This window comes from Hemicordylus capensis, chromosome 16 (assembly GCF_027244095.1).
Source record: "Hemicordylus capensis ecotype Gifberg chromosome 16, rHemCap1.1.pri, whole genome shotgun sequence".
Lineage (NCBI taxonomy): Eukaryota > Metazoa > Chordata > Lepidosauria > Squamata > Cordylidae > Hemicordylus > Hemicordylus capensis.
In genome coordinates, this window is record NC_069672.1 from 2,276,286 (window position 1) to 2,287,731 (window position 11,446).

The 11,446-nt window shown below is 50.4% G+C and overlaps 1 protein-coding gene across 4 annotated transcripts in view; it reads left to right on the plus strand.

The window, feature by feature from the left end:
* The window catches only part of NPHP4 (nephrocystin 4), a 117,282-nt gene extending 107,585 nt beyond the window's left edge, over positions 1-9,697 (plus strand). For all 4 annotated transcript variants that reach the window (XM_053280691.1, XM_053280690.1, XM_053280692.1 and 1 more), the window contains 4 exons: positions 2,100-2,271; positions 6,501-6,680; positions 7,913-8,056; positions 8,989-9,697. In XM_053280691.1, coding sequence (XP_053136666.1) covers positions 2,100-2,271; positions 6,501-6,680; positions 7,913-8,056; positions 8,989-9,129 — 637 coding nt within the window. In that variant the 3' untranslated portion in view covers positions 9,130-9,697. The remainder of the gene's footprint in view (positions 1-2,099; positions 2,272-6,500; positions 6,681-7,912; positions 8,057-8,988) is intronic.
* Positions 9,698-11,446: the final 1,749 nt, after the last annotated feature.

Sequence of the window (11,446 nt, forward strand, 5' to 3'; positions counted from 1 at the left end):
GATTCTCTTTATTGAGCAGGGGGGAGAGTAACTGGCCCTCTCCACCCCCAGCACAGCATCCCTCCAGTGACTGTTGCTGGTGTCTACCTTGTTTTTTTGTTTTTAGATTGTGAGCCCTTTGGGGACAGGCATCCATCTTATTTATTGGTTCGTGATTTCTCTCTGTAAACCGCTTTGGTAACGTCTGTTGAAAAGCAATATATAAATATTTGTTGATGTTGTTTTGGATCTAGCGCTCTGTGCATGAGTGCTTGCAGGGGTATAGCTATAATTGAGTGGCGTTGTGTGTGTGTGTGTGTGTGTGTGTGTGCGCGTGCCTGGGCCGCTGTGTAAGGGGGGCATTATTGGGTGGCCTGCAGCTCTCTCGCCACTCTTTACAGTTCTCCTACAGCACAGATCGGGGGGGCGGGGGCAGAGGCAAAGACGGTAGAGGGCCATCTTCACATTCCGTCCCACTCGAACCTTGCTACGTTGGCAAGATTCCCTTATACTCTGGGGAGCCCATTCCAAGGCCAGCCTCAGAATAACATGCTACCCGCCCCCCAGGGCTTCCTAAAATGCTTTCCAAGTTGACTTCTCCGTCCTGGATTTTCCCCCTTCTGCCCTGAGAGGTCAGGCCTCTGATAAACAGTTCCGTGCACACTTTCCCCCCCTCCCAGTACAAAACAAGCGTCGTCATGCCCCAAGCTCTGCCTTGCTCTGGTGGGGAGGAGAGCGGTCCAGGCCAGGCACAGAGTGCATGAGAACAGCTGCTGTTCTCAGCAGAAACAGGGCAGCACACGCTGGTTCCTCTTAGGTCAAAAAAAGAGCCAGCGTGGTGTAGTGGTTAGAGTGCTGGACTAGGACCGGGGAGTCCCGAGTTCAAATCCCCATTCAGCCATGAGACTTGCTGGGTGACTGGGCCAGTCACTTCTCTAAAATGTAAAAATAAATAAAATAAAATAAATAAAATGGCTCTGCCCAGGCCCTTCTGTCAATCTGAAATCAAACACCCACCAAAAATTGAGTGCTGTCCATATCAGCACCCCTGAGGGCTTGCTTCCCACTTGCCCGACCACCTGCAAATAAATAGCATCTTCCAAAAGTCCTCGTGAGTCTCCAGCGCTGCCTGCCCACAAGCAGGTAACAGCAGCGGCCCCTAGGAAATGCAACCTCTCGTTCAAATACTAAAAGCACATCCCTGTTTAATCAGGCGACATGCTGTATTTACCTGGATCCAAGACTCGATTTCCCCCAAGTTCCTTCATGTTAGAAATCAGGGGATCATCTTAAATTTGCAGCCCTCTTCCATTTGGATAAACACAGGTATAACCTGTATTTAACTACTCATTCTTAAGGGGCTCATCTTAAATTCAGAGTGGTCTTGTATTTGGATGAATACGGGTATATACGTCTATATATTTACAAATGTATTTTTTAGTGCAAATGCTTTTAAAAACTGCTGATGGTAGGCATGTCTTGGAATAGGGATTCCCTCAAATTTCTCTCCCATGCAGGAGGGAATTCTGTGGCACCTTCAAGCACCTTCTACAAATAGAGGAGGTCTTATTGGTCTCCGAAATTATCATTTTAGTCACGTGCAGTTAGGCAGAGATAATGGATCAATGGCAATGGTGACAGGCCTCAGTATCTTGTTGGGCAGGTTTTGTCTGAGTTTCTTTAAAAGGCGTGGGGGGGACACAATTCTTTCAGGCAGGGTTGCATTTGAAGTGTGAGCTCTGTAAGATATTCTCCTTAGGGGATGGAACTGTTCTGGGAAGAGCATGTCGGTTCCAAGTTCCCTCTCTGGCAGCATCTCCAACGAGATAGGTCTGGGAGAGAGACTCCTGCCTGCAACCTTGGAGAAGATGCTGCCAGTCTGTGTAGACAGAACTGAGCCAGACAGACCAACATCTCAGTGCATGGCAGCTTCCTGTGTTCCTAGAGCCAGGGGTGAACAGCTTCCCAGCCTGAAAACCTGGTGCTCAATTTGCAGAAGTGTGCTTTTGTGCGGTTCCTCCCTTCTTTTTGGCGATGCTTTTGGAGCTGCCAGTTTCTGGATCTTGCCCCTTGAATGGCGTGGAAATGTAGCTGGTCTCTCCGTCTGTCTGCTGCTGCAGGGATCCCTGGCTGGCCATGCCGACGCAAATCTGGCAGTTCTACCTCCACTCTCTGCAGCGCGTTGATGTGAGCTGTGTCACCGGGCAGCTGACCCACCTCTCCCTGGTGCTCCGGGGGACTCAAGCCATCAGGAAGGTGGAAGCGTATACCTCCCACCCGCAGGAGCTGAAGGTAAGATCAGAGCTCGGGATGGGTTGAGGATTGTTGGTCTCCATCCAGAGGCTCTCGGGCAGCCAGACTGGGCAAGTCTCCAACCTCAGGACTTGGGTTACAGGGCAATGATCCTCCACACGGTCCTCATCAGGGTCACGGAAGTGCCCAGCCCCAGGTCTTGTGGTAGCAAGCATGACTTGTCCCTTTAGCTAAGCAGGATCTGCCCTGGTTTGCATTTGAATGGGAGACTAGATGTGTGAACACGGTAAGATATTCCCCATCAGGAAATGGAGCCACTCTGGGAAGGTTCCAAGTTCCCTCCCTGGCAGCATCTCCAAGAGAGGGCCGAGAGAGACTCCTGCCTGAAACCTTGGAGAGCTGCTGCCAGTCAGTGTAGGTGCTACTGATCCTGATGGACTAAAGCTCTGACTCGGTAGGAGGCAGCTTCCTCTGTTCCTAGTGTAAATGAGGAGGAGAACACTTTCACAGGACTGGATAGTGACTCTGTCAAAAATGTTCCCTAAACAACAGTGTGTACTTTCAGCTCAGCCCGCTAGCGACGTTCTGCTGGGGGATTTTATTCAGCGTCCGTGAGTTCCTTTCCTCGCAGCATTTCACTGATTGTCCCCAAGAGAGAGACAATCCACTTGGATACATTAGGGACTGCAGACAATTTACTGCTATCAAGCCCCATTCCGTGATTGTCTTTTGATTAAAGCCGTCCTATGGAGGGATCAGTGGCCCAAAACCCTGGAGGGCAAGTTATCTGCGTTAATGAGGCTATCTGGAGACTAATAATTTCTTTAGAACGCATTTAGTCATAATTATAAATGTGAATAATAAGGGGAACACAAACTCCATTACCCTTCCATAATTTTTATTTTATTTTTAAAAAATCATTGTTTAAATGTCCTGAGACTGAAGGATGTTAAAGGAACAGCTAAGACAAAGACACTGGAAGTATAAGCTAAATCCTAACGTGGAGCCGGGATGAAATCCTAGCGTTCAGACTTGGGGATGGATCGAGGACATGAATCCGCTGGTGGAGGTTGGTCAGCTCACCCAGCCTCAGCTTTCCATCTGTGAAAAGGACACATGGGGCATGCAATGGGACCTTATCTCTGTGTGCGATTTTATTTATTCTGCTCCGCGGATATGCAGGAGCCTTTGCAAAGTAGAAATTCTCCCTGCCCAGAGGAGCTTAAAATCTAAAATTCCTCACAAGGGGAGACAACAGAGGAAGGGCAGGGAGGCAGGGAGAAAAGGGGTCCATTTGAGTTAGGGATGTGCAAACTGGTTCGAATTCAAACTGAACCAGGCAAACCGGTTTTGTGCACATCCCTAGTTTCAGTCTCACCTGCTTGACTTAGTTACAGGAGCTGAACCAAAGGCTTGATGAGGAAGATGGGATTTGTGGAAGCCTGGGAAGGAAGCCAGAGAGGTGGCCCCAGACAGGTGCTCTGGGAGGCAATTCCAGGCAGTGGCGTAGTCGCAGATCCAGAAATGCAGGCTCTCTCCACGACAGCCCCCAAGCCACGCCCATCCCGACAGCCCCGGCCACACCCACCCAATGGCCACGCCCCCCAACCTCTTGATCGATGCAGCAGTTTGGGGGGTTCTGTTAGAAGAAGTCAAGGGTCGCTTCCTAATCTGACAGAGCTTGACGCGGTTCTCCGCCCAGAAGAGCAGTTTGGATTGGCAGAGGGTGAAGCCAGGAAGAAGGGTCCTGCCGTCCACGGCTGCCGTCCACTTTTCAAGACACTATATTACCATATTCACCCAAACGGAAGGCGACTCTGAATTCGAGACAATACCTTAAAAGACAGAGGTTAAATCCAGGTTATACCTGTATTTATCCAAAAGAAAGAGGACTCTGAATTCAAGGCACCCCACTTCCCCTGCCCCGTATTTTAACAGGAAAGAACTGAGCGAAAACCTCATTTTGGATTCTGGTAGATACAGGATGTTATTTTGAGCCATTCTCATATTGTACCGTATCCCATTATTCATTAGATACATATCTAAGGCTTACCAACCTTTAAAAAAGAGCCCTACCGACACCTCCTTTTCGCCTGGCGGTCAGTGATTTTTAAATGGTTTTATTTTTTAATTGTTTTTGATGGGTTATTTATTTTGGTTTTGTTTATGTGAACCACCTAGAGCCAGCTGGGTTCGGCAGTTTTGGAAAATTAATCAATTAATTCACTAGTTATTCCAGTCCACCATTGGATGAGGTTCAGAGACCCCTGATGGACAGTCCCCACAAGCAGGAGGTGACCCCCTCCTACCCCGAGCCTTAACCCAAAAGGAGTGGTTAGAGCCAAGCCCTATGGCAGCGTCTGCTTCCATGCCAGAGACACACATTCATTAGCCGCTCCTTTCCCTTCCAAGCCAGAAGCAGAGCTCAAGTAGATTAGCCCCCTGCGTGGCTTGATCAAAGGACGCTCCGTGGGTCCTTGAAGAGGAACCTCACCGGGGTCTGCACCATGCTGGATTAACCTCTGCCGCCTCCCACACAGGCTGGGGTGGCCAGTGCTCTGCTCCCCAATTAAACACCCGTGGAGCCGACTTTGGTTCCCTCAGCCGCCTTGCCGAGATCAATCCCTGCGCCTTTTAAGCACGTACGGGGCAAATTCTGAGGGGCAGGCCAGGATCCCGACTGCCACCCGTTGAGGCCAGGGGATCAGAGCGGGAAGGAGCGGATTCCACCCCTTGCTCCTCCACCTTCTCTCTGAGCAAGCAGCTGTGCTTGCGGTTCATGTCTCTGCAGCTTTTTCGGCAGCCAGAGGCTAGAAGAGTTCGACAGGCTAGATCTCTGCCTAATGGCTGTGTGGCCAGAGGTTTAAGGTCCGCCGTGGGTACTGGCAGCCCTAATTCTGAACTGGGGAGAAGGTGTTTCTGAAATAAAGAAACGTAAAGGTTTGAGCGTGTCCCATAACATAACAACAGCCCTGCTGGTTCAGGACAAGGCCTGTGTAGCCCAGCACCCAGTTTCCCACAGTGGCCCAGTGGCAAGCCCACAGGCCAGAATTGAAGACATGCCCTCTCTCTCCTGCCGCTGTTCTCCTGCAACTGGTATTCGGAGGCATCCTGCCTCTGAACCTAGAGGTGGCCTATAGCCATCCAGACTAGTAGCCACTGATAGACCCATCCTCCGTGAACTTGTCTAAGCCCCCTTTAAAGCCAACCAGGCTGGTAGCCATCAAAACATCCCATGGCATAGAATTCCATCTTTTAATGATGCTCTGTGTGAAAAAGTACATCCTTTTGTCAGTCCTAAATTTTCAGCTGCATGGGATGACCCCTGGTTCTAGTGGTGTGTGTGTGTGTGTGTGTGAGAGAGAGAGAGAGAGAGAGAACAAGAACAAGAACAAGAACTCGTTCTCGCTCGCTCTACTCTCTTCACACGATGCATAATTCTATACATATTTACCATGTCTCCCCATAGTTGCCTCTTTCCCAAACTACGGAGCCTGTAGTCCTGCCTCATAAGGAAAGTGCTCCAGGCCCTTGATCGTCTTGGTTGCCCTCTTCTGCGCCTTTTCCCTTCTACAATATCCTCCTTAAGAGACAGAGACCAGAACTTTAGGCAGTGCTCCAAATGTGGCCACACCATAGAGTTGTATAAAGGCATCATGATATAGCAGTTTGATTTCCAGTCCTCTTCCTATTGTTCCTTAGCACTGAATCTGTCATTTTCACAGCCGGCACACACACAGTCGAAACTTTCAATTAGTCCTTCAAGTTGGTGGGAGGGTCATTGTAGCAAGAATACTTAAAGAAGCCATCATGCCTGCTGCATTTCCTGCAGCAAATCCCAACATTTTGCAAGGAGGCTTCTGCTGCTGCTGCTACTACTACTACTACTACTACTACTACTACTGCTATTTATATAGCGCTTTTCAACAAAGTTTCCAAAGCAGTTTACAAAAAAGAAAGCAAGAATAAATAAGATGGTCCCCTGTCCCCAAAGGGCTCATAATCTAAAAAAGAAATATAAGGTGAACCCCAACAACAGCCACTGGAGGGATGCTGTGCTGGGGTTGGATAGGGCCAGTTCTTCTCCCCCTGCGAAACAGAAGAGAATCAACACTTGGAAAGGTGCTTCGTGGCTCAGCTAGCAGGGGTCTAAATGGGGCTGCTATGCTTTCCATAGTGCCAAGAGAGTAAGCTGGTGGAGAGAGCTTTGTCCTGTCCCTGGGATCAGTTGCTCAGGGCCCTGCCATCTCCTCTTTCTCCCCTTCCAGGTGGACCCAGAAGGTACCTTCATCCTCCCGGCCAACGGAGTCCAGGACCTACACCTCGGCGTGAGGCCCCAGAGGGCCGGCAAGTGGTTTATCTACCTCAACCTGGTGGACGTCGAGTCCCACCAGCTGGTCTCCTCCTGGCTGCTCTGCACGTCCTGTCGGCAGCCTCTGGTCTCCAAGGTAGCCCTCTGGCCATGCTCTTCGCGGAGGATGATGGGAGGAAATGTGAGGGCAGATGAGTCCTCTTGTTCTGTACCTTGCGGCTGATGAGATGGCCGGGGGGCAGCGAGGACAAGCTCTGGAGCGGCCAGATGTGGGTTTTAATTTCTACGGTCCTGAGAAAGGTGCAAGGTCTTCTGGGAACTGTAGTCTTTTCTGGGGCTGGAGCTATTTCTGCAGACTACAAGTCCCCGGAGGCCTTGTGACTTTCCCAGGAGAAGGGAAAGTCACAACTCTTTTTCCAACAGAGGTTGGATTGTTGTAGTGGCTGCATCTGTTTTCTCACTTTAAGTAAAGGAATTGGGGGAAGAGGAGATGGCAACGTGTGTGTGTGTGTGGGGGGGGCTTCTGGCCTGCTGACTATGGGCTTCCCGGGGCATCTGATTGGCCACTGTGGGAAGCTGGCGGCTGTTTCTTCCCGTTCTGCAATGCCAAGCCGCCTCCTTCCCCTCTCGACTCCAGGTCAGGGGTCCTGGAACAAAGGCGGGGATTCCTCCCCTCCCATTTTTCAGGCTGTGATTGTTCATCCTGCAGGGATATACATTGTCATGAGGGTTCTCACGCGTGGTCCCCCAGATGCTGTTGGACTACAACTCCCATCACCCCCCCGCCTTTGGCCATTGTGGCTGGGGATGATGTCATCCAGCAACATCTGGAAAGCAGCCCAAGGGGAAGCTTGGGTGGGGGAAGATACAGCTTGGAAAAGCCCAGGGTAACATCTGCGTGTGTGTCCCCCAGCACCGCTTCCCCAATACAGCTCCGGCAAGAGTTTGGGTTTGGGTTTCTAAGACAAACAACATCAACAACTATTTATATGCTGCTTTTCAACAAAAGGTTCCAAAGTGGTTTTCATAGAGAAATAATAAATAAATAAATTAAATAAGATGGCTCCCTGCCCTGCAAGGTCTCACAATCTAAAAAGAAACATAAGATAAGACACCAGCGGCAGTCACTGGAGGGGTGCTGTGCTGGGGGTGGAGAGGACCAGTTACTCTCTGCCTGATCAGTAAAGAGAATGACTATGTTAAAAAAGGCGCCTCTGTGCCCAGTTAGCCGGGGTAACAAAGACCTCTGGAGAGCCTCCCTGCAGCTCCCCGGGTCACATCCAGCCTGGTCCCAAGTGTAGCCCAGCAGCACATTTGCACTCCGTCTCGGCGGGCCTTCTGGACTCTGTTCTCCTTTCCTCTCACCAGGCTTTTGAAATTGTGCTTCCCCCTGGCGGAGGGAAAGGCTCCAACAAGAGGATCACGTATGCCAACCCTTACCCGTCCCGGAGGAGGTATTTCCTGCACACCAATCGGCCCGACCTGCTACAGTTCAAGGAGGATTCCTTCGAGGTAGCCTTTGACTGTGAACGGGTGGGCAGGAGAGGAGCTGTGCTGAAGCTCCAGAGATTCCTGGAGCCAGGTTGCCGACTAGGTCAGGATCGAGTCATCTTTGTAAATGCCCGGATGGGTGTTGCATACTTTGTATACAACAACATCTCAGGTTCAAGCCCTGGCAGCATCTCCAGGTACGACTGGGAAAGACTCCTGCCTGAAACCTGGGTGAGCTGCTGCCAGTCCGTGTAGTCCAGGCCTGCTCAACTGTGCCCCCCCCACCAGCTGTCTTTGGGATGCAACACCCATAATCCCCAGCCACAGTGGCCAATAGCGGAATTGTAGGCCAATGTCTACAGGAGGGCCAAAGTTGAGTGGGCCAAGGATCAGTACAAAACATTTGAATATTGACCTATTCCTTCCTTCCTTCATTTTTATATACCCCCCTAAAAACTAAAGCTAAAAAGCTAAAAACAATACAATTTCAATTAAAACAACATAAAAAGAGAATGAGTGCAGCTGAACATGTCAAGCGAGAAGAGGGCTACTCCTTGGCTGGAAGCCGGAATAGAAAGGCTGACCGTGTCCTCCTGTGGGGTGGCCACCTTGGAGCTGCATCTTCTCCATGCTGCATCTTCTCTTGGTGTCTGTGGCATTAAGAGATGCCTCCAAAGTATGAAAAGGGCAGCCGGAGCTTTCCCAAGCGCAAGGCGGGACTTTCATTTGGCCTTGCGTCCGGCCTGAGCACCTTCCAGCCAAAGACCAGCCCTTTTCCAAGACCCCGCTCCCTTCTCGACATGCAGAAGTGCTTGACTCTGACCCGGCCGCGCCCCGCGCTTCTCAGCCGAGCCAACTCTTGTGTTCCGCTGTGGGGTCGTTCACATGCCGCTGCAGGCGGGAAACTGTGCCCTGAAGTGACCCTAACGGCCACCTTATTGTCTCCCCTGCAGATCGGCGGAGGGGAGACGTACACCATCGGCTTACGGTTTGCCCCCAGCCAGAGCGCCGGCGAAGAGGAGATTCTGATTTATATCAACGACCGCGAAGACAAGAACGAGGAGACCTTCTGTGTGAAGGTCACCTACCAGTAATGGGCACGTGTGCAGCCTTGGGCGAGTTGTTTTCTGCTCTCCAGCCATCCATCAAGGCTCCCTCGAGGCCTAGCCTCGTTCCCTTCATTATCCCCGGCTGCCAACGGCCCTGAATTGTCCCCTGATCACACATCTGCAGAGAGGCCTCCTCCTCCTCCTGCTGTTGCTCCAGGGTGGTGGGACAAGACGCCCCCTCTCCCCCTCCCTGCATCCAATCAAACCCCTGCCAAGCCCCGGGTGATTGATTGCCGGAGCGGATTCCTCAGAACGTCAGCACGACCTCCAGCGGGCCCCACTCCTGTCCTCTGCGTTCTCCCCACTTAGCTCTGGATCGAAAATTCATTTCTCTCCCCGTGGAATGTCACTCGTCCGGGGGAAGGCGGCCCAGGCCTTCGGACCTTTAACAGGGCGATTGGAGCCGGTTTGTAACTTGGATGGGTTTTGTAACACAGTTTTTCCACAAAAAGTGTGTTGGCATTTCGTTTCGTTGCTGAACAAAAGGTGATGTCCGGACCCTGGCAAGTGCCAGTTTCTGGCTGCTGAAACTTGGTTCCAAGTAGAGCACACAGTTTGGGGAGGGGGGGAATGGAAAGGGGAATTGGGGGCAATTTTACAGGTAAGACGGGGGTTGGCTGGGCAGGGGGATGTGGGATGAGGCTGCTCTCCTATCCTGGGCCTTCTCATCTAGTGTGATGTTCTCCACAAGGTATGATACTTTTTTTCTGCAGTGTGCCTCCGAAACAGACATTTCTTCTCTCTCAGGTGAGTGCCCTCCTCTGTCCTCGGCTCTGTTAGGCATCTTTTCTCTCATCAGCACATCTCAAAGGTAAATAGCAGCTTCCCCCTTCCTCCCCAAAGGTGATCACAAACCAACTGACTGATTTAAGCAGTGATGTGCAAACGTCTGAGAAGTGGGTGCAGGTATTTTTCTGGATTAAAACAGAGAGCTGTTTTAATCCAGTGTAACCCTCAAGGCCATCCACACATTATGTTCAACACTCGTACGACGAGTGTGCAGTGTACACAGGAACAGTCATTCACACGTTATGCTGAACGCAGGTACAGGTCCACTTCCTATCTGTACCGTGCAGTTGAATGGCCTGTATCCAGGTTCCCTTTTAAAATGAACACAGGTACAGTCATCATCTCTCAGCGTAGTTAACCTCACAGGGTTGTTGTGAAAATAAAACAGTTGAACTCACAGGGATCTCTTTGATGAAATACAATATTAATTTTATAAACATGCTTGATAATTAAAAATCTGAGTAATTTAAATCAAATAATTTGATTTAATTTTCATCTAATTTGAATTAATCATGTAAATAATTATGTGATTTAAAACATTAAAAATGCTTGATAATTAAAAAAAAGTCCTCAATTAAAACTGTTGATGGCAACAATAATAATGAACGTGGCCGAAATTTGCAAGTAAAAATGAACAGAATGAGGCCACTGTCCTGTGACTGGGAACATTGCAGCCAAGGATGGAAGGGGTCTCCCTCCACTCTTGCGAGGGGGCCAGGCCTTCATTAATTGAATGAAGCCTGTAAGCCCTGAAATGCAATTCCAAGGCTGAGCAGAAAATCCCAGAGGCGGGAGCATGTCAAAGAACGGACGGGTTAATTCTGCCGAGACGGGCCAGGGATGGAGTCACTGTCTCAACCGCCCCTGGCGCAGGTAGCAAGGGAACCACCCGCCTGGAAAATGAAGGCGGCTTCGTTAGTTAATAACTGCCCATTTCATTTGCGAAGGGAGGGGGAAAGGGGGAAAGAAAGCTACAGTCGTTATTCAGATTAAACTGGTCAATGGCTTTAAGTCCCCCTGCCCAGTAATAAGCCTCGCCAGTGCAAAAAGAGAGAGCAGAATTAATTGGAGGCTTAAAAGCAATCGGTTCGAAGGTCAATGACAAAGTGGCAGAGCTCTAAAGAACATGGGAAGCTGCCGTATACTGAGTCAGAACCTTGGTCCATCTAGCTTAGTATTGTCCACCCAGACTGACAGCGGCTTCTCCAACGTTACAATTAGGTGTCTCTCCCAGCCCTACCTGGAGATGCTGCCAGGGAGGGAACTTGGAACCTTCTGCTCTTCCCAGAGTGGCCCCATCCCCTAAGGAGAATCTCTTGCAGTGCTCACACATGTAGTCTCCCATTCAAATGCAAACCAGGGTGGATCCAGCTTAGCAGACAGGACAACTCATGCCTGCTCCCACAAGACCAGCTCTCCTGTCGCCTTAGTCAACCTTAGCTCCACAACGCAGCTTTTCACTGTTTGCAACAGCAGCGTTTGCTGCAAAAAGGGTGCAGGCAGACCAAGGCTC